Source organism: Lotus japonicus, chromosome 5 (genome assembly GCF_012489685.1).
Source record: "Lotus japonicus ecotype B-129 chromosome 5, LjGifu_v1.2".
NCBI classification, from domain to species: Eukaryota; Viridiplantae; Streptophyta; class Magnoliopsida; order Fabales; family Fabaceae; genus Lotus; species Lotus japonicus.
The window spans coordinates 36,238,902-36,262,189 of NC_080045.1; the positions used below are offsets into that span (position 1 = coordinate 36,238,902).

Here is a 23,288-nt window from a genome sequence, read left to right on the forward strand (position 1 = left end):
CTTGCCATTGAAATGAACTTGGAATAAGTATCGACCTTTATGGGGAGATACTTAGCTTAGATGCCCAATGTGACAACATCATATTTATTCCAATTGTCTCACGATTATTCTTTAACTCGATTTTTACTCATTTCTTGGTTCATAGATCATTTTAATTTGCTCAAAGTGATCCTAATTTATATTCTACTGTTTCATAAAGTTCCTCATAATTTTTAGGATAATAATATATCACCTCTATATTTTTCTCTTAACCCTATGAGCTAAATCTTTCGGTGTCTAAATAAATTCAAAATATGTTCTCATTTTCCTTGGTTCTCCCTCCTCCACGTCCCTTGCTCAGATGTTTATTTGATTTTTCTGACTACCAACGAATATCTATTGTCCTCTCCCTTACTATCATTCACGCACACTGTCCCTCTCTTCTAATTTCAGTTTCATTTTCTTTGTTTTGCTGCTGTAGACCCATTTCTTTTCTTCTTTTCTTCTCCACCTTATTTCTCCCAAGCTACCGACCCACACTTCTCCAATTTTCCCTTAAACTCTCCTTCATTTCCTTTCTTGTTACAGCAACCGAACCCCATCACCATCTTCAACTTATCCTTCCTCTCATCACCACCGTACCTCCTCTCTCAATGGAGCAAGCAACCACGAGACCACCATCAAAATGGTTTTATCTTGTCCTTCAACGTGACCGCACCACCAATCATCACCATGGCTGATCCTTTCATCCACACGAAGCTACACCACCACCTTTACTCCTTCTTCCTCTACTCCACGCAAGCACCACAACCACCGGGAGCAAGCCACCAAAGGCAGCCACCACCTCTATTCTCTTCAACCTTTTCTCATCTCAATTTTGAGCTTTGAGTTAGAGGTTGGTTTCGCTTCAAACTTTGCTTCAATTAGCTTATATGCATGCTCTAGTGTCCGAATTGATAACTTATATGCATAGATGCTATGTTCTTTGATGATTATGTGGAAAAGGGTACCCATTTATGTTAGAGTCATATTCATGCTTAGGTTCATCACATTAGTTGCTAGTATAGGTCTGAGAATGAGCTATGTGCAATCAATTTTGAGAAAACATCAACTTTGGATTTTTAGGTTTCAATTGGGCATGGAAAAATGTTAATTCACAAATGAAGTTGTATGAGTGTTTGATGGTTTTCCTACCTTAGTTAGGGTATAAATATGCCTAAGAATTAATTGGATTCAAAAGAGAAGTTGGATTACCCTATTTTTGGAGGGGGGCCGTGACCTTGTTTGTGTGTTGAGGGGAGGAAAAATTCCTCCTTCAAAAGTGACACATGGCTATTCATTGCTGCAGTTCTCTTCTAACTGGCTCTTGTGGCTTTCTTCGTTTACGCCATAATGAGCACTAAAATTGAAGCATCTGGGATAAATGGAGCATAACCTTTTTCTTACCATGACAAAGTGAAGGAGTTCTTATTGAAACTAGATATAAAACTCACCTTGTGCATCACACGGGCATATATCTATAATTAAAACTATATAAAACATTACCCTGTGCATCACACGGATATAAAACTAATTATTATTCTCCAACTAAAAAGTCACACATGTGTATTCATTGCTGCAGTTCTCAAATTTATTTCTGGCTCTTGTGGCTTTCCGTGGACCGTGGTTTAAGTAATTAAACTGGAAGAACACTAGAAACGTGGTCATGGTTTCTTTCAGTTTTCTGCTTGTTCCTTTCTTCTTTTACGCCATAATGAGCACTAAAATTGAAGCATCCGGGATAAATGGAGCACAACCTTTTTCTTACCATGACAAAGTGATGGAGTTCTTATGGAGTCATCCAAGTTATCAACATGTTTGGCCAGTAAGCTTTTAATTTGCATCAATTACATGTTCCATGAAATGGTTTTTCTTATCTTGATTGTTTAACAAATATCTGTAACCTCTGGGAATTACTTAGCTAAATTCAAGGATCTAGGAACATTGACTTTTTTTTTTGAAAAGCAATATAGGAACATTGACTTTGATTATTCAACTATGCATTGAATAGGAAATAGAATTTGGCTGGCAAATCATTGTTGGCACCTTGATTGGAATCATTGGAGCAGCATTTGGAAGCGTTGGGGGAGTTGGTGGTGGTGGAATCTTTGTGCCAATGCTGATTTTGATCATTGGGTTTGATCCAAAATCAGCAGCTGCACTTTCAAAGTGTAAGATGCTCATGCTGTTCTATCTATGAATTTTTTTCTATCAAAATGATTTTGGGAATTATTGGAATTCTAGGGAAAAAACTTGTTGTTTATGAACTACTGTGTCTGTTTCAGGTATGATTATGGGTGCAGCATTCTCAACTGTATTCTTCAACTTGAAGTTAAAGCATCCCACACTTGATATACCGATTATCGACTATGATTTGGTGCTGCTTATTCAACCCATGCTCATGCTTGGCATTAGCATAGGAGTTGTTTTAAGTGTAATGTTTGCAAATTGGATGGTCACTGTTCTCCTGATCATCCTCTGTCTGGGTAAAACTAATAGAAGGCTTTTACTTAAACTCCCCTTAAATTTTCACATAGAAATATGGTTGATTTGTTATGCTGAGACCTGCAGGGACATCAATCAAGGCATTCTTCAAGGGTGTTGAGACATGGAAAAAGGAAACCATTATAAAAGAGGTAAATACTGCAAATTTTTCAGAGTACAATAACATGAGAGACTAACATTAAGGGGTTTATGCAGGGCAAGGTTTGAGACTAACATTAAGGGGTTTCTTAAAAGATTTTACATTGAAATACCTTTTTTCTGTTTAGAAATTTCTTTTAGGGGAAGCACCAACCTAAAAGGTCCCTGGCCCAAAGTTGTATGTTTGAAGCACAATTACAATCCTAATGTGTTGCCTTTTCTTTACAATCTTTTCATTTTAAATTTTAGGAGACTGTCATGCTTTTGGAGTCTACAGGTGAGTGTATATGTTGATTGTTTTCTTGAAACCACATCAGCATATGGTGACCTCAAAAGATACAAGCTCAATATATTAATATCTAAATTAAGCATATTGCATTGGGATTTTCTTCAAGCACCTTGCAGTGGGGATGAGCAATACAACCTTCTTCCTGGTAGTCCAGATGGTGGGCCTCAAAAGAAGGGTAGAAAGCATGAGGTTTGCATAATCCAATGTTTTATTTTCTTATATAATCTAGAGTTCATTTAGATACAAGCTAAAGAGTACTTAATGGAGCTTATCTACTTGAAAAATGATAGATAAGCACAAATAAGTAATCTTTGGTGTGCATCCAAACACGATCTTAATCAGTTAGCTCAAAAACAATAAAAAATTAATCGAATCAGTTCTCTCATTCAATTATGACCAAAAATAACAATTCTCTCATTCAATAACTAATGCAACTTTTCTTTTAGGTGTCCATTCTGGGCAACATTTACTGGAAGCAGTTTGGACTTCTTTCTTTTGTCTGGCTTGCATACCTTCTCTTACAGATTGCTAAAGTAATTTTCTTTCTCTACTAGTATAAGTTGAACATTCATATTCCACCCCAGTTTTCTTTGATTGTTTTAACTGATCATTGAAAGGATTCACTTTAAACAGACTTATACAGCTACATGTTCAACCACATACTGGATGATTATTTTGTTACAGGTAAACAAAATCACATAGTTTTATAAGAGTAATACAATTAAGCGTACCACATTGTGAACAGGACTTAGATTGATTTTAATCTCGAAACTTTACTTCCCAATTTTATAGATACCAGTTTCTGTTGGGGTGTTTCTGTACAAAGCAATAGGCCTATATCAGGGGTGGAGTGTGATTTCTGCCAAAGGAGATCAAGCCATACAATGGAAATTGCACTATCTAATTCTAACAAGTGCTTGTGCTTTGCTTGCTGGAATTATTGGTGGTCTTCTTGGTATAGGTGGTGGATTTGTCATGGGTCCTTTATTTCTCGAACTTGGAATTGCACCTCAGGTGAGTTCAATAGCTGATGAAGCTCGTTTGGATGCCGACTTATTGAAATTTATTGAAACTTATCTACTAGAAATTGCACTTAACAAGTGATCTTGAGTTCGCATCCAAATGGGTTGATATTCTTTCATTTCATAAATTGATTGAAATATGAAGTTATCACTTATCATCTTATTTTTCATAATCGTGCAGGTTGCAAGTGCCACAGCCACTTTTGGAATGACATTCTCAGCATCTATATCTGTTGTACAATATTACCTCCTAAATCGATTTCCTGTGCCTTATGGTAATTGGTAAACTTAAACTTCACATTTTACCTCTTTAGTCTGAATGTTCTTCATTTTCAATATGCTTCAAGTAATTTCCATGTTTCATCGTGTTTTACAGCTCTCTACCTTACCCTCGTGGCAGCCATTGCGGCATACAGAGGACAATTTATCATTGATAAGCTCGTAAATATGTTTCAAAGAGCTTCTTTGATCATATTTACCCTGGCCTTCACAATATTTGTTAGTGCAATTGTACTGGGTGAGTGTTTATGCTGTTGTGAAGAGTTGCTATGTTTTAAGTTTGCTTTGTCTTTGTAGAGAGAAAGCTTATGCCCTGTATTTTGCTTTATTTGTCTGAAAATGCAACTTGCTTCACTTGTATTATGCATAATACACAGGTGGAGAAGGCATATCAGACATGATTGGGCAGATTCAAAGGAGTGAATACATGGGATTTGAGGACCTTTGCAAGTATGATGCTTAGAGTTTCCTAGCAGACATGATTGGGCAGTTTGAAAGGAATGATGCTTTATTTATTTAGTTGGACACATTTTTAATCATTGATGTTTACGGTTTACCTCATGGACACCCCTAGGGGATATATGATTAGTTTTATTGAAACTTGATATAAAACTCACCTTGTGCATCATTTGTTGTTTAAAATATAGGGTTAATCATCTAATTGGCCTCTGTCTTTGTCTCGCCGTCTGAAATTAGTCTCTCCCCGGAAAATTTGCAAATCTAGGTCCTCTCGTTTGTAATAAGTCTGGAGCAAATGAGGCTGACGTGTTAAGGAAAAAAAAATAAAAATCAGTTTTATTTAATTAACAGACCCTAGTTAATCCTAAAAATTAACTAATCCTAATTAACTTAGTAACACTAATCTAATTAACAAAAATTATTTCCCCCAAGTAACAAATTTTCCCTGCCAATAGCTGTCATGAGTTGTGCATACCCACAGCAGTAAAATCTGTCTAGAAAAACATTAAGATCATATACAAAATGAATCCAAAGCCCTCAAATCTCATATATTATTCAAAATTGCAATACAATGGAGCCAACCGTATGTGAAAAAGGAGAAATCAAGTAACCCAGAACCCAGTACAAGCTTAACAAAAAGAGGAGAGAAAGAACAGGGAATTAAATTACAAGCAGAACAAAACTAGTACAAGCTTAACATACCCATAAATCAAGCAACTAGATAAACAAAAGACCCAAAAAATACCCAAAGACCAAACAGCTTAGGAAGCTACTGAAACCTTCACCAAATCATCTATCATGCCCAGATTCAAACTTCCTTCAAACACTTGGAGGGCAGAGCAAGTTGCAGATTTGAAACTGACCCAGCTCGTGAAAGTTAAGATGGAATCATCATCAACAACCCAAAATCCAATACTCATAACCTCCACCCACCGTAATCCCACCCACCAGAACCCATAATCAGCAAAGAAATTGCCATGCGAAACCCCCTTGCTTAATTCACGCGGTCAATCCTGTCGCTACTCACCCAAATCTGAAACAGGGTTAGGGTTTGCAATGAAGATGACGAAGGAATCACAGTGCATGGTGGTGGGCGAGCAATTTGTCCTCCGTCGCACCCGGCTGTCGCACTCTGAAACTCGCGCTCTATCCCTCTCATTTTCTTCCTTCGTTCTCCGTCGCACTCAGATCCAGATCTTGGTTCGAGTTCCGGTTGCAGGTGATTGGGGTTTTGGTAGAGGGTGGGCGTTGGCTAGTGGTTGGTGGTGATGAGGAAGAAGCTGAAGTCGAAGGAGGTGATGAGGAAGAAGCTGGAACTGGAAGATTAATCTCAATGGTTGGTTCTGATTTAGGGATTTTGGGAGTTGATTTTGATTTTGGGGTTTATTTTGATTTAGGGGAGGGTTAATTTTAGATTAAGGGAATTTGTTAATTTAATTTTCTTAATTTAATTTAATTTTTTTTATGTGTTTTTTATTTTTAATTTTTTTTAATTCCACGTAAGCCTCATTTATCCAGTCAGCATGTCTGGAGGCTCCGGCGAGGACCTGCTCCAGACTTATTACAAACAAGAGGACCTAGATTTGCAAATTTTTCGGGGAGGGACAGATTTCAGACGGCGAGACAAAGACAGGGGCCAATTAGATGATTAACCCTAAAATATATATAAGATTAAGTTTTGTGATCAAACTTATGCTTTAATTAGTATTCAGTCCCTACAAATTTACTCATTTTTATTTTAGTCCTCAACTTTTTTCCCATTTTTTTGTCCTCTTATCATTTTACTTTTTTATTTTATTTTTATCATTTCTATTACTCCATGAAACTTTCTTATTCGTTTATATTTCATATAAAATACAAAAGTCATGTGGTTTAATCCGTATCCTTATAAAATACAAAAGTCATAATTCAAGACTTCTAGTTCTCTTTTATTTTCTTTTCTTAACAAGGTATTCCTACAACCGGTAGCTGTGAGACTATTCATCGTCTCACTCGTTGCTCAACAAATAGCCTTGAGCATTGTGCAGGGACGGGCTCTAGGAGTAACACATTCGGTAAGCACAATATGCAATTGAGGTTGACTAAAGAGTTTTTTTTTACTCTTTTCATTCACAAGAGTTGAGATTCAAACTCTTAAACACTTGCTTACTCTACAAACGAAGTGCTTAACCACTCTGCCAATCTACTCCGTTCTTCTAGTCCTCCTCAATGATCAACTAAAAACACATGTTTATATATTATTTCAAGGGACTAAAAATTATCCGTTTCTATAAAGACCTAAGCAAAAAAGAAATTTTAAGGAGGTCAAAGAGGAAAACAAAAATATCAAGGACCAAAACAACAAAATAAAATAAAAAAAAGATTATAGAGTTATTTTGCATTTGCAACTTGGAAACTGTACCTTTGAACCTAAACCCAAACCGCGACTACGCTACATACACACCTTTGATTTTTTCTTTCTGATATACGAATGGATTAAGCCTCTGATCACAACAAGATATAGATAGAGAGTGATGTCGAATTTGTACGGAGATTTCAACCAGAAGATCGATTACGTTTTCAAAGTGGTGTTGATCGGTGACTCCGCCGTCGGCAAGACCCAGCTTCTCGCTCGGTTTTCGAGGAACCAATTCAACGTCGATTCCAAAGCCACCATCGGCGTCGAGTTTCAGACCAAAACCCTCGTCATCGATAGCAAAACTGTCAAGGCTCAAATATGGGACACCGCTGGCCAAGAAAGGTTCTGCGTTTTTTGTTATTTTTTTTTTTTTTTTCTGATTCATAGAATTCAATTTTACTGTCTCAATTTGGAATCGGAAAATTCAGATCATTACAAATCAATTGGTTGTTGATATCATCATATCGTTGATAATTTCAAAAGTTGATTTTTGTTGTCTACATATATGATGATGATGATGATTTATTGCTTAATTAAATCCAATTATTTCATGCATTTATTGCGTTTGTACTGTTCTGAATACTAAATTTTCATGTTGTTTGAACTTTTCTTATGTGGTTTGTTGAGAATTCAAGTGTGAGTTGGACTCCCACATTGGTTAAGTATGGGTGAAGAGAAAACTTTTATAAGAAAATTGACCCATAAACCTAATGCCTGTTTTTGATATCTCGGTGTCTTGTTGCTCGGACCATGGGCTCCCTTGTCTCCCCAAACATGGTTGATGCTAGTTTGTAGGTTGTGATCTCTTGCTGTTGGACTTTGAAATATTTCTGGGTTTTCGTTATTTGTGAATTATTATGTGATGAAGTGATAGCTTGCAACCAGTCATTTTTATGAGAGGAATTTACATGTAGGGGCTGGTGGTTCTGCTTTTTATGTTGTGGCTTGTAACTAGTTGCAAGTACATGAAATTGAGCCATTTTATGAATTCAGAGTATTACTTTTTTTTGTCTTAATTCACAACAAGAGTGAAGTTGGTTTGAAATCTGTTTCTGTTACTTGCTTCCGCCATTCTTTGTCTTACCAAATTGTGGATTGTGGGGATAGCTGATGATGTTTCATTTATGTTACTGGACTGGGCGAGCCCCTAGAGGGGCAACGCCCAGCATGTATCCCGCCCTGAGGCGGGGCCCTGACCTTCAGATGGGCCTTGACCTCGGAGGACCAATTGGCCCAATAGGTAGTACCCAAGCTCTATAAATAGGAGGTAATTATCAAGTGTAGGGGACTTTTTGGCTCATTTGATGAAATAACACTCGAAATTCAGCACTCTCTCTCACTCTCATTCTCTCTTAGCACAATCCCTCTACCTCTAGGTACTATGCCTCTCTTCAATGTTCATTCCCAGAACATTTGGCGCCGTCTGTGGGGACTGTAAACTTTCTACTCCCATTCACGTGGATTGATTGTGCATGAAGTTACCTCTGATTGTGATTAGGCAATTCTCTGGTTTTCTGATTTTGATTCTGTGACTAGTGTTGGTTTTCCGATCGAGTTTGCATCGTTTCTGGTTTGGATGGAGACTCGACGCAGGAGGCAGCATCATTCACCAATGCGACAGCGGATTTCGCCGCCTCGGCGGCCTCATCGTGTGGACCTGGATTCTCCGGTACGAACGACAGGAGTACAGTCGCCTTCTCCTCTTCCATCACCACCACCTCCTCCATCGCCTTCACAGGTGGGATCTCTGGAGCGCTCACCAGAGAATTCACCTGCTCCGGAACAACAGCCGGCGGTGACACAGGAGCAATGGCGCCATTTGATGCGCAGCATTGGCAACATCCAGCAGCGGAATGAGCATCTACAGGCTCAGTTAGATTTCTACCGTCGCGAGCAGCGAGATGATGAAAGCAGAGAAGCAGATTCTGTGGCTGAGTTCCGTCCGTTCTCGGAAGATGTTGAGAGTGTGGCGATTCCGGATAACATGAAAACGTTAGTTCTGGATTCTTACAGCGGAGATTCCGATCCGAAAGATCATCTTCTGTATTTTAATACGAAGATGGTGATAATTGCGGCGTCAGATGCGGTGAAGTGCAGGATATTTCCATCGACGTTCAAATCGACGGCGATGGCGTGGTTCACAACTTTGCCGCGAGGATCGATTTCAAATTTCAGAGACTTCTCATCCAAGTTTCTAGTGCAATTCTCGGCAAATAAGAATCAGCCGGTGACGATCAATGACCTATACAATATTCGCCAGCAAGAAGGGGAGTCACTGAAAGAGTACATGGCAAGGTACAGCGCGGCGTCGGTAAAGGTAGAGGACGAGGAGCCTCGAGCTTGTGCTTTAGCATTTAAAAACGGTTTGCTGCCGGGAGGGTTGAACAGCAAATTGACACGTAAGCCGGCGCGCTCGATGGAAGAGATGCGTGCTCGTGCCAGCACTTATATTCTCGACGAGGAGGACGACGCTTTCAAAAGAAAGCGCGCGAAGTTGGAAAAGGGTGACTCGTCGCCCAAGCGTGCGAAAAAAGATAGGAGCGGCGAAGATAAGGGGGATGGCAAGCAGCAGAGACCAGGTAAGGGGAAGTCGGTATTCAAACCGACCAAGGAACAGTTGTATCCACGGCGCGATGATTATGAACAACGTCGGCCTTGGCAATCTAAGTCTCATCGCCAGCGGGAGGAAACTGATATGGTGATGAACACAGATTTATCGGATATGCTCCAAGGGGCGAGGGACGCAAATCTAGTGGATGAACCGGAGGCCCCAAAGTATCAGCCACGGGACGCCAATCCCAAGAAGTGGTGTGAGTTCCACCGGTCCGCCGGGCATGATACGGATGACTGTTGGACTTTGCAGCGTGAGATTGATAAGTTGATTCGGACGGGATATCAAGGAAATCGTCAAGGTCTGTGGCGCAACGGTGGCGATCAAAACAAAGCGCACAAGCGGGAGGAGGAGCGAGCGGACACTAAGGGCAAGAAAAAGCAAGAATCAGCGGCTATCGCCACAAAAGGGGCTGATGACACGTTTGCTCAACACTCAGGCCCGCCTGTCGGGACCATCAACACCATCGCCGGGGGATTTGGCGGCGGTGGCGACACTCATGCGGCGCTTACGCGCCATGTTCGTGCCGTTAATTCCGTTCATGAGGTCGCTTTTGGATTCGTACACCCTGACATAACAATCTCGATGGCGGACTTTGAGGGGATAAAGCCTCATAAGGACGACCCGATTGTGGTACAGTTAAGGATGAACAGTTTCAACGTCAGAAGGGTACTCCTGGATCAGGGTAGTTCGGCTGATATTATCTATGGTGATGCATTTGACAAGTTGGGACTAACTGACAATGATCTGACTCCATATGCGGGAACCTTGGTAGGTTTCGCGAGGGAGCAAGTAATGGTGCGGGGATACATTGATCTAGACACAATATTTGGGGAAGATGAGTGTGCCAGGGTTTTGAAGGTAAGGTATCTGGTTCTCCAGGTGGTGGCATCTTACAATGTCATCATTGGGCGAAATACATTGAATCGCCTTTGTGCTGTAATTTCAACAGCCCACTTGGCGGTCAAGTATCCGCTAAGCAGTGGAAAGGTGGGAAAGCTGAAGGTGGACCAGAAGATGGCGAGGGAGTGTTACAATAATTGCCTTAACTTGTATGGCAAGAAGAGTGCGTTGGTTGGTCATAGATGTTATGAAATCGAAGCTTCGGATGAAAATCTTGATCCCCGGGGCGAGGGGCGAGTAAATAGGCCCACGCCAATTGAGGAAACGAAGGCGCTAAAGTTTGGCGATCGCACTTTGAAGATTGGGACCAGACTGACGGAAGAGCAGGAGACGCGCCTGACAAAACTGCTTGGGGAGAACTTAGACTTGTTTGCTTGGAGCTGCAAAGACATGCCTGGAATTGATCCAAACTTCATATGCCATCGGTTAGCATTGAATCCAAGTGTCAAGCCAGTTTCACAACTCAGGAGGCGCTTGGGTGGCGACAAAGGGAAGGCTGTGCAACAGGAAGTCGACAAGTTGCTGGCTGCAGAGTTCATCAGGGAAGTGAAGTATCCGACGTGGTTGGCGAACGTCGTAATGGTGAAGAAGGCGAACGGGAAATGGCGAATGTGTGTAGATTACACAGACTTAAACAAAGCATGTCCAAAAGATTCGTATCCCCTTCCCAGCATCGATAGCCTTGTTGATGGTGCCTCGGGCAACGAACTGCTTAGCTTGATGGATGCTTATTCTGGCTATCATCAAATCCGCATGCACCCGGCAGACGAGGACAAAACGGCTTTTATGACCGCCAGAGTCAATTATTGCTATCGCACCATGCCGTTTGGACTAAAGAACGCTGGGGCGACCTACCAAAGATTGATGGATAGGGTTTTTGCTGGGCAGGTGGGAAGAAACATGGAGGTTTACGTTGATGACATGATTGTTAAATCAGTACGTGGTTTAGACCATCATCAAGATCTGGAGGAAGCATTTGGCGAAATAAGGAAGCACAACATGCGCCTCAACCCGGAGAAATGCTCTTTTGGTGTTCAGGGGGGCAAGTTTTTGGGATTCATGATCACATGCAGAGGAATCGAGATAAACCCAGAAAAATGCAAGGCGATTCAGCAGATGAAAAGCCCTTCTAATGTGAAAGAGGTCCAACGTTTGACGGGGCGAATAGCAGCATTATCTCGGTTTCTTCCCAAGTCTGGTGACAGATCTTTCCCTTTTTTCAAGTGTCTTCGCAAGAATGTCGCATTTGAGTGGACGGCGGAGTGTGAGGAAGCTTTTGTTCGCCTCAAGGAACTCCTATCGTCACCGCCAATCTTGTCGAAACCAATACAGGGACACCCGCTGCATTTGTATTTTGCTGTGAGCGATAGTGCTCTGAGTTCTGTGATGTTGCAGGAGATAGATGGCGAGCATCGAATTGTTTATTTTGTTAGTCACACACTCCAGGGCGCGGAGGTCAGATATCAAAAAATTGAGAAGGCGGCGCTGGCGGTCCTCGTCACCGCCCGGCGGTTGAGACCTTATTTTCAGAGTTTTCCCGTGAAGGTGCGGACGGATTTGCCTTTGAGACAAGTATTACAAAAACCGGATTTATCAGGTAGATTGGTCGCCTGGTCGGTTGAATTGTCAGAGTATGGTTTGCAATATGATAAGCGGGGCGCGGTTGGTGCGCAGTCGCTAGCTGACTTTGTGGTCGAGTTGACTCCAGATCGGTTTGAAAGAGTGGACACTCAGTGGACTCTCTTCGTGGATGGATCCTCCAATAGTAGTGGCAGCGGCGCGGGAGTAACGTTAGAAGGGCCGGGGGAACTAGTGTTGGAGCAATCCCTGAAATTCGAGTTCAAAGCAACGAACAACCAAGCAGAATATGAAGCTCTCATCGCCGGATTGAAGTTGGCGCGGGAAGTGAAGATCGGGAGTTTGTTGATAAGAACGGACTCACAATTGGTGGAGAATCAAGTGAAGGGAACTTTCCAGGTCAAAGATCCTAATCTGATCAAGTACCTTGAGCGGGTACGGTATTTGATGACACTTTTTCAAGAGGTCGTGGTGGAGTACGTTCCTCGGGCAGAAAATCAGCGGGCGGACGCGCTGGCCAAATTGGCGAGCACGCGGAAGCCAGGCAATAACAAAAGTGTGATTCAGGAAACGCTGGCGTACCCAAGCATCGAAGGCGAGCTCATGGCCTGCGTGAACAGAGGGGGAACATGGATGGATCCCATAATATCTATCTTGGCGGGGGACCCGACAGAAGTGGAGCAATGCACGAAGGAACAACGGCGGGAGGCGAGTCACTATACTCTCATTGACGGACACTTGTATCGCCGTGGTTTCTCAACGCCATTGTTGAAATGCGTACCGCCAGAGAAGTACGAAGCGATAATGTCTGAGGTACATGAAGGAGTGTGCGCGAGCCACATCGGGGGAAGGTCTTTGGCTTGCAAGGTGTTGAGGGCGGGTTTTTACTGGCCCACCCTCAGGAAAGATTGTATGGACTTCGTGAAGCAGTGCAAGAAATGTCAAGTGTTCGCGGATTTGTCTAAGGCACCGCCAAAAGAGTTGGTAACGATGAGCGCCCCGTGGCCTTTTGCCATGTGGGGTGTGGACTTAGTCGGACCTTTTCCGACCGCCAGGGCACAAATAAAGTTTATATTAGTGGCGGTGGACTACTTCACTAAGTGGATTGAGGCTGAACCCCTGGCCAAGATTACTTCTGCAAAGATAGTCAATTTCTACTGGAAGCGTATTGTTTGCAGGTTCGGGATCCCAAGGGCGATCGTATCTGACAACGGGACCCAGTTTTCAAGCAGCCAAACAAGGGAGTTCTGCAGGGAAATGGGCATACAGATGAGGTTCGCCTCTGTTGAGCATCCGTAGATGAACGGGCAGGTGGAATCTGCAAACAGGGTAATCCTGCGAGGACTAAGACGACGACTTGCGGAGGCTAAGGGAGCTTGGTTGGATGAACTTCCGGTGGTGCTGTGGTCGTACAACACCACCGAGCAATCTACTACAAGGGAAACCCCCTTTAGAATGACCTATGGGGTAGACGCCATGTTACCGGTGGAGATTGACAACTTTACATGGCGGACTCAACCAGGTTTTGAAGGGGAAAATCAGGCCAACATGGCGATGGAGCTGGACCTTTTGTCGGAAACGCGCGACGAGGCGCACATTCGGGAAACAGCGATGAAGCAGCGCGTGGCGGCAAAGTTCAACAGCAGGGTTCGCGTCCGGGATATGCAGGTCGGCGACCTTGTCCTCAAGTGGCGATCGGGAGCCCCGGGGAACAAGCTTACTCCCAACTGGGAAGGGCCCTACCGCATTATTAAAGTTCTTGGTAATGGGGCCTATCACTTAGAAGAGCTGGATGGAAGGCGGTTACCTCGATCGTTCAATGGTTTGAGCTTGCGCTACTTTTATAGTTGATCGCAGGCGAGAAAGTGAACAAGGCGGAATCGCCGGAGCCAGATATCTTTAAGATTTTCCGAAGTGTTTTCAAATTCTCCAATGTATTGCAATAACAAGGCGTGCTCTTTTTCTCCGAAAGGAGTTTTTTAATGAGGCGCTCCATCAATAAAATAAAACGAAAATTCACGAAATTCGTGTCCAAAAATTCCAGGGATTCCCTGACGATCGGAATTGCCGATCGACATAAAGAATTACGGCGATCACTAAGTGGGACAAGCTTGATCCCCAAAGGGGCTTGCTGGAACCCTGAAGGTTGTGGCGATTCCACAAATGGCCTTTGACGCCTGGGAATCACCCTCCGGAAAGTCTGACGTGATCGTCGGTCCCGTAAACGATGTGCTGGGTAAGTCTCGCCAGAATACGACGAGCGCCGTTAGCTAGGCAAAAGTCTTGGGACCCCCAAATGGCCATTGGGATCCAAGCATTGTAAGCCCCGAGCGGGCAAAGCCCCGGGCGAAGTCCTCGAGAATGGAGGCCGTTTCTTCCTATTGGGGAAAACGTCTAAAGTCTTGGTGGTGGAATACCAAGCAACAAGTCCTAGTTAAAATTAAGGCACGAAATCGTTAGGCGTAATTCAATCATATGACGCGTGAAAAATAGTGCAAGATATAAGGTCGGCGAATGAATAAGGTGGAAGGCGAGTGCTTGGTCACTCAGGATGACTATGAAACTTATTCTTAAATTTTTTAAGCCATAAGAAGGCGGCGACTAAAAAATGTACGGCAGAAGCATTCCAACATGATTTACAAAATATCCAACGGCGATATAAAAAGCTATGGCGAAGGGTTGCTTAAACATAGACGAATGGCGGAAAAGTACACTACAAGGTGACAGTAAAAGCTAAAGTAATGTTAAAATTACATTATTCATTGTTTTCTTTCTCCTGTTCTTCTTCTTCCTCTTCTTCTTCAGTCGCTGTCCAGAGGTGTTGGTCAATCAGGGGAGGATCGTCGGGACCAACCAGTCCTTCGGCGGTTATCTCTTTCATTACTCCCATGGAGCTAAAGTCAAAGTTCGGGTACAAATGTTGGGCCTGATCTTTGGCGAGGTAGAAACCGCGCTCGCGGTTGTCAAGGGCGATGTCAGCGGCTTGTTCCCTCGCCTCAGTGGCTTTGGCCTTCTCCATCGCCAGCTCGTCCTCTAGTCTTTTGATCTTTTCCAGTTGGGAAGCAATCTCAGCATCTTTCGTGGCGAGGGCCTCGGCATGAGTTTCGGTCGCTTTCTTGATCTCCTCGGACGTAGCCTGCATCACCGCCTCCATGTCAGACTTCGCCAAGGCCAAGGACTCCGCAGAATTTTTCTCTTGCTCCGCCAACGCCTTCTTCACTAACTCCAGCTCAGCGCGCAGTATGGCAAGCTCTGACTCCTTAGCAATCAGCGCCTCGCCTCGGGCGATCAAGTCCTTCTCAGCTTGCTCTTTTTCCTTTTTGCAAGCTTGAAGGCTTGCATCAAGCTCATCTGCTTCTTCCTTCATCAGCGCCAGCTGATCCTCCAGCTCGCCGATTTTAATCCCCGCCGTGCCAATCATCTTGTCGGCATAGACTTTGTCTTTTCCTGCCTGCGTCGCCAGTTTGTCGAAACGCTTTTCCCAAGCAGCGGCGGCTTCTTGATGCTTAGCACTTTCGGCCTTCAACCGCTCAGCTTCAACGGTGGCGGCATTGAACTTCTCAAACGCGTGAGCAAAGATGCACCCAGCGCGTAGGAGGCAAGCAAGAGTCTCCTCCTTGGTGTCATTAAGGCCCCGACTCAAAACTTCTTTTTCTATGACGTCACGGTTAAGACCTGCAAGTAAGAATTCTGAGGGTTCAATGGCGTTGGGGAGCATATTATAATAGCTTGAAGAACCGACCTCGGGAGCAGGGGTTTGTTCAATTTGAGCCGCTTCAGAGGTAGTGGCAGCGCCAGGACAGGATTTTTCCCCTTGATGAGGCGGGGAAGGCATGGAGCCCGCATCATGTGTTGAGGGCGGGCTAGGAGGCGCATCTTGGCGAGGGGGAGACTTCGGGGTTTCATTTTCTTTTTCCTTCTCTCCAATAGGAGTGTCGGAAGACGCAGCAGCTTTTGTGGCGTTGACGCCGGCGGAGGCGGCTGTGGCGCCAACAGAGGACTCAGCGGCAACAGCAGCGGTCGCACCGGCGGTGGCAGGAGTAGAAGCTGGTACGGTGGTTGGCTCGATAGCCGCGACGACGGAGGCTTCAGTGACATTTTTGCCTTTAGGCGCAGCAGCAGTGGTGGGCTGAGCGCCAGGGTTGGATGTGCCGGCGCCGGAGGAGGCTTTGACCAATCTTCTCCTCTTGGGAGCTTTGGTGCTCTCGACTTGGTTCTCAGCACCGCCCCGTTTTTTCGCGTCGCCCTCAGTGTTGAATTTTGGGGAAAAGCGAGCCATTCTCCTCTCGCGGGCCTTCAGGAATTCGGCGTTCGTGAAATTCATATCTTCTGTAACAATAAAAAATACGATCAGTGACAACTTAGGAGACGAGAAAGGAAATGTCAATAATAAAAGTGAGCTATGGGCAACCTAAGTATTTGGGAGTTCTTGAGAGGTCAGCGCCCTCAAGGACTGTTGTGCAGTCAAGGATGGGAAGTGGGGCAAGGAGATTAAGAAAGGCTTTGTCGTTGGCGGACAAAGATTCCTCTGAAGGATCGGTGATCCCATTGGGCTTCTCCGTCCAGTAAAGAGGAAAAAGGGCGGTCCCGTCTCTAAGGGTGAATGCCTCTGGGTAGGCGGGATGAACCGCCACACGGAAGTACTTCCGTGCGAAGGAGGACTTCGCGTTACTTTTGTGGGGATGCAAGCACTTCCGGCCGGCTCGGGCCTTCAAGGAAATCCATCCTTTATTTTTGATGGACTTGGGGTCGACGTCGTAGAGGTAGAAGAAACTGGTGGGGGATGGGGCGATGCCGACAGCGGCGCTTAAGATTTCAAAGCATCGAATGAAGGCTCAGGCGTTAGGGTGGAGTTGGCAGGGAGCCGCGTTGATGTCGCGGAGGACGGTTTGGACAAAGGGCGAGAAAGGAAGCCTGATTCCAAGCTCGCTAAACATGTATTCATACGCAAAGAAAAAATGGGATCTCTTTACGTCGCCGTCTGGCTTATGAAGCCAGGGGCGGTCCCCAGGACTGCAAATCCAGATCCTGAGTTTCGCGCTAAACTCATCGTCATTCGACAAACCACCCAGGGAGTTCACGAACTGCACGATGAGATCGCTGTTCTGGAAAATAGAAGGTTGGTCTATAGCCTCGTGAGTGGGGGCTATTTGGACTGGAAGGGGCAGAGTGGCGTAGGTTTTTAGTCGGTAAGGTGGGATCTCCGGGGCCTCTAAACGGAGGCCGCCGGCGGCGGTGGCATCAGGGTCGCTTCCGGAGGAAGAAGAGGAGTGGTTAGGGGAGGTAGGGCTTGAAGCCATTTTTAGAAGACAGTGAAGTGAAAGAAAGGAAAAGATGAGTATGTGTGTGATGCAAAGATAAGGACAGTGGGACTCACCGGAGTAGGATGTGAAGAGTGGGTAGCGGAAAGGGTGATAAGCGACGGCTCCGGAGCGGAAGTGGGCAGAGGGAGTTTGGTAAGCGATTAGGGAAGTAAAGAGGGGTCTCGGAAAGGGATGACTGTGGGGAAGAAGGGTTTTTATAGGGGAAGGGGAGAAGCTGGAAGGGTGACGCGTGTTGGACGCGTGTGGAAGGTTGGAAGTCATGATGGTTTTGGGGAGGTGGGTCGCGTGCAATGGGGAGTTACTGCGCACGATGGGACGGTTATGAAAGGTAAAGTGACGGTTCCGGAGAAAGAGGGAAATTGATGTAACCGACACATCACGTGGGACAGCCACGTGAGGCAGATAGAGATTTGAAAGGGTTTTAAAATAAGGGAAAGCGCGAAAAGCCTCGCCACTATAAGGATCAAACACCATCGCCTGACGGGTGACACCAACAACAAAGTTCAGTCGCTCGCCGGGGTTACCGCCAGTCAATGATTGAATGATCAGCACATGACCCATGTCTGCCACCTTTCCCGCCGGCGAACGATCATACACCTGCTCCAACTTATCGCCAATACGAAGTAATCGTTCTCGCCGCTTGTGGACTTGTGGACTGGGTAACCGAAAATGCTAGTTTCCTTTTGCTCACGCCATGTTGGCGATATAGTTTACTTCTCTTTTCTCAAGCCATGTTGGCAGTGCAGATTCCGGTGTACTGTAAGACATATGTAAAAGCATTTAAAAGACACACTTAGCTCTCATACCTCGAGCTCGGTGTCTTGTGGACTAGTGGACTGGGCGAGCCCCTAGAGGGGCAACGCCCAGCATGTATCCCGCCCTGAGGCGGGGCCCTGGCCTTCAGATGGGCCTTGACCTCGGAGGCCCAATTGGCCCAATAGGTAGTACCCAAGCTCTATAAATAGGAGGTAGTTATCAAGTGTAGGGGACTTTTTGGCTCATTTGATGAAATAACACTCGAAATTCAGCACTCTCTCTCACTCTCATTCTCTCTTAGCACAATCCCTCTACCTCTAGGTACTATGCCTCTCTTCAATGTTCATTCCCAGAACAGTTACTAGTTTAATAAAGAATCATCCCGTTATAAAAAGAATTACACAAGTAACTGATTCGTAACCATACTTATCTGATGCACAAAGGAGTTGAGGAACTAGACTACAGCAGTTTGAACGTTTGCGGCTTTGCCATGGACCAGTTGTGTATTAAATATGACAATAGAAATAGAAAGATTTGGAACTATTTTGTTCTGTTTAACTCTCAAATCGAATGGCTATGGTGATCATGACCTTATGATCTGGGAATACATGTGGGAGACAAAATTTCATTTGGTATCTTTTCAGTAAAAGTAGTAAGGGACTAGGGTTGTTTGGAATTGGAGGATTAATTTTCCACTGTGCCTTCCTATTTTTTGAGATTTGAGGTAGTTGTACTTGTTACTGCGTGCATGGTCATATTAGTAAGCCGAATGCCAATTTGTGTTGCCTGTTTTTCACGTAGCTTGGAGATTTATGTTTTCTGCATTAAATCATTAACTTGGTTTGCATCTTGGTTAGTTTCAAGATACAATCTGAATTGTCGCTTTTCAGATTTTATGAGAGTTTGAACTTTGAAGCTTTTGTTTGCTACTCAGCTCCTGAAAGTTTTATTTTTTCTCTTCCAGGTACAGGGCAGTAACTAGTGCATATTATCGCGGCGCTGTTGGAGCAATGTTAGTTTATGACCTGACTAAGCGTCAATCGTTTGATCACATGGCGAAGTGGTTAGAGGAGCTAAGAGGTCATGCTGACACAAACATTGTTATAATGCTAATTGGCAACAAGTGTGATCTGGCAACACTTAAAGCAGTGCCAACTGAAGATGCCCAGGAGTTTGCGCAAAGAGAGAACCTATTCTTTATGGAGACATCAGCACTTGAGTCCACTAATGTGGAAACTGCCTTTCTGACTATTCTAACTGAAATATACCGACTTATTGGCAAGAAAACTCTAACTGCTAATGATGATGCAGATCCCAGTGGTAGTTCAGGGCTTCTGAAGGGAACCAAAATAATTGTTCCTAGCCAAGACATAAATGCTGCTGAACAGAAGGGTGCATGCTGTTAATAATCCTAGTTTTTCCTTGTTTTCCAATCTTCTTAGGCATTCCTAGAGAAAAGGTAGTCACATCCCATCAGCAAATTGTAGGCTATATTTATTTACTATGGTGCTTGTTTGTTGGTCACAAACATTGTTTTCTTCTTTTTTGTCCCTTTCTGCCTTTAGGATTTAAATTTGTTAATACAAATTCCAGGTTGTGAAGCCATGGTTCAGTTCAGATAGAGGAATGGAAACTGTGTAACTTACTGGATGCATTTATTTTTGGCATTCAACTGATTTTCATTCAACTGTAAGAACTTGAGTGTTTGACATTCTTGCCACTTATAGATGTTGGTCAGTCAACAACGATCACTAGTATATGTTGTTTCGATTATAAAGATTTTTGTTATACTTTGTCACAACTGGGGTCGAGGCGGGACGACGCAAAAGAATAAAATAAATAGATAAAAAAATATAAGAGTATGGATGAGAATATGAATTGAGTCGCCACCAATTATTAAGGGAAACTGTAACCCTAAAAACAAATAGAAAACTGGTCTGCGACAGAATTTTCAGTTTGGGAGTCACTTACTTATGGGGAAGGTATTAGCACTGTAAGATTGGATATTGTGTGTGAGGTAGACAATGTTATTTATAATAATGAAAGTACAGAATATGCTAAGAATATTTTGAGGCATATTACAATATAAGTCAATAAATAAATAAAGAAATATCACGTGGGATATTATGCCTATTTATCTCTAACACCCCCCGTCAAGCTTAGCGTTGGATTAAGACCAACTCGAAGCTTGGATCTAAAAAGGTCAAACAGCGGACGAGACAACGCCTTAGTGAAAATATTAGCAAGCTGAAGAGAAGTGGGCACATGGCGAACAGCTAATCGACCAGAGGAAACCAGCTCACGAACGAAGTGACAATCCAAGTCAATGTGTTTGGCATGCTTATGAGCAACGGGATTCTGAGCCATAAACAAAGCATTCTGGTTGTCACTAAGAAGAAGAGGAGTCGCTGGTAACCGAACACGAAGCTCATGAAGAAGATTAAGCAACCAAACTAGCTTAGAAGCAGTATTAGCCATCGCTCGGTACTCAGATTCACAACTAGAGCGAGCAACAGTAGGTTGTTTCTTGGCACTCCAAGACAAAAGATTATCACCAAGAAAAATAGCGTAGCCATAAGTAGAGCGACGAGAGTCCGTGCAGCGAGCCCAATCAGCATCACTATAACCAAGAACAGCGGGGGAAGCGGTACGACGAAACGTAAGACCAAAGTGTTGCGTTCCACACACATAACGAAGAATTCGTTTGACAGCCTGAAAATGATCCACAGTCGGAGCTTGAATGAACTGACTAACTGTGTTAACAGCATATGACAAGTCAGGTCGAGTAATAGTCAAATACTGCAAGGCCCCAACCAAAGAGCGTTAATGCGTAGGATCTGAGTAAGCCTCACCAGAACTGACAAGATGAGAACCAGCAGCCAAGGGCGTGGAAACATGACTGACCTCAAGCATCATAGCACGAGAAAGCAAATCATGTGCATATTTGGCCTGTCCCAAGAACAAACCATCAGCAGTGTAAGTGATCTCAAGACCAAGGAAGTAGCCAAGCTTACCCAGATACTTAATGGCGAACTCCGCATTAAGACGAGCAATAAATTGTGTCAGAAGAGAGAGATCACTACCAGTAAGAATGATGTCATCTACATACACAAGAAGATAAAGAGTGATATGTCCTTTGTAGAAAAGGAACAAGGAGGGATCAGCCCGACTATACGAAAAACCATAACGCAGGAGAAACGAGCTCAAGCGCTGAAACCAAGCACGAGGAGCCTGTTTTAGGCCGTAGAGAGCCTTGTTCAACCGACACACATGAGTCGGGAAACGAGGATCAACAAATCCAGGAGGCTGCTCCATATAAAAAGTTTCAGTGAGGTGACCATGAAGAAAGGCATTTTTGACATCCAACTAATGAAGCTGCCAATTATTAAGCACGACAAGAGATAAAATAAGGCGTACATTAGTAGCTTTGACAACAGGACTGAAAGTAAGAGAGTAATCAAACCCTGGAATCTGAGTGAAACCTTGAGCCACCAAACGCGCTTTTAAGCGCTCTACAGTGCCATCACTATGGAATTTAGTGCGAAAAACTCATTTACTTCCAACAACATTGGTAGGAAGGACAAGGAACCAAAGTCCAAGTACAATTTTTATGAAGGAAAGAAAGTTCATCCTCCATGGCCGCAAACCAATGAGGATGTTTCATAGCTAATTTGAATCCCTTAGGCTCAGTAACAGTATGCAAAGCAGTAAGAAGACTAGTAGGCTGAGCATGAACCAAGGCATAACGCGGATTCGGCTTAAAAATACCACTCTGAGAGCGAGTCTTCGGACGAGCAGCAACAGGAGCAACTGGAACCTGAGCCACAACAGGAGGAGTAGCCGGCGGCGAAGTTGGCGGAGCCTGAGTCACAATAGGAGGGGGGTCGGCTGTGCTGGGGAAGCAGGAGCTGGAGAAGGGGGAGCATCATCCTGAAGAACCGGCGAAGGTGGTGCATCATTAGGAGGAACCGACAGAACATCTGGGTCAGCACAAGACGGACAAGGCAGGGAACCAGTCGGTGGGGAACTCTCCGGAACAACAGGAATAACAGTGTGAAGATGGAGAAGATCCCGCAACCGGCTCATAAAACGTAGAAATCACCAAGTCATGGGGAGAAGAGTTTGAACCTGCAAAAGGGAAGCAAAATTCATCAAATTGAGCATGACGGAACACATAAGTGCGAGAAGTCGTCGGATCGAAGCATTTGTATCCTTTATGGATGCTGCTGTATCCCTGAAATATGCAAGGAGTGCTCCGAGGACTTAATTTATTTTTCATGTAGAGACGCAAGCACGGAAACACCCGACATCCAAAAGGATGGAAATTAGCATACGTAGGTGCAACCTGAAATAGGAGCTGAAATGGAATCTGATTAGATAACACCTTAGATGGGATACGATTAATAATGTAGACCGCATAACTGAAGACATCAACCCAATAGGCAGTAGGTACATGCGAGTGATACAACATAGCAAGTCCAAGCTCAAGAACATGTCCGTGTTTCCGTTCAACCCGAACATTCTGGGCCTAAGTGTGAGGGCATGAAAAACGATGAAGCACTCCAGAAGAAGTAAATAAAGTCTGTACTTTGTTATTTGTGAATTCAGTGTCGTTGTCACTTTAAAAAACTTTGATCGACCGAGAAAATTGATTTTCCACAAACACTTTGAAGCGAAGAAGCACATCATAAAAATCAGACTTACGCTTCAATGGATAAAACCAAGTAAAACGGGAGAAGTCATCAACAAATATAACAAAGTAAGAAAAACCATCAACAGAAGCAACGGGAGATGGTCCCCACAAGTCACAATGAATAAGGTCTAAAACTGCTGAAGCTCGCTTATTATTATCATAAAATACTAATCGTTTACTTTTAGCCATCTGACAAGAAGTGCAACAAATGGGCTTAGGAAAAATAGAGGAAGCATCTAAACAACCATGTTTATGCAATTGTTTGATAATATCAAAATTGACGTGTCCTAGTCTTGAGTGCCACAACTCAAAAGA

The 23,288-nt window shown here is 43.9% G+C and overlaps 2 protein-coding genes across 2 annotated transcripts; both read left to right on the top strand.

The window, feature by feature from the left end:
• Positions 1-390: 390 nt before the first annotated feature.
• Positions 391-4,876, top strand: LOC130717634 (sulfite exporter TauE/SafE family protein 3-like). The gene is made up of 13 exons (XM_057567947.1): positions 391-874; positions 1,601-1,843; positions 2,030-2,189; positions 2,304-2,504; positions 2,590-2,654; positions 2,911-2,938; positions 3,057-3,139; positions 3,397-3,483; positions 3,584-3,634; positions 3,743-3,964; positions 4,154-4,247; positions 4,349-4,489; positions 4,629-4,876. The coding sequence occupies exons 2-13, from the start codon at positions 1,685-1,687 to the stop codon at positions 4,712-4,714; spliced, it is 1,377 nt and encodes a 458-aa protein (XP_057423930.1). The 5' UTR covers positions 391-874; positions 1,601-1,684; the 3' UTR covers positions 4,715-4,876.
• A 2,213-nt stretch (positions 4,877-7,089) lies between these two features.
• On the top strand, positions 7,090-19,991 carry LOC130717635 (ras-related protein RABA4d-like). Its single transcript, XM_057567948.1, has 2 exons — positions 7,090-7,450; positions 19,245-19,991. Exons 1-2 carry the CDS (start codon positions 7,224-7,226, stop codon positions 19,684-19,686), a joined length of 669 nt encoding a protein of 222 aa, XP_057423931.1. The 5' UTR covers positions 7,090-7,223; the 3' UTR covers positions 19,687-19,991.
• The last annotated feature ends 3,297 nt before the right edge of the window (positions 19,992-23,288 follow it).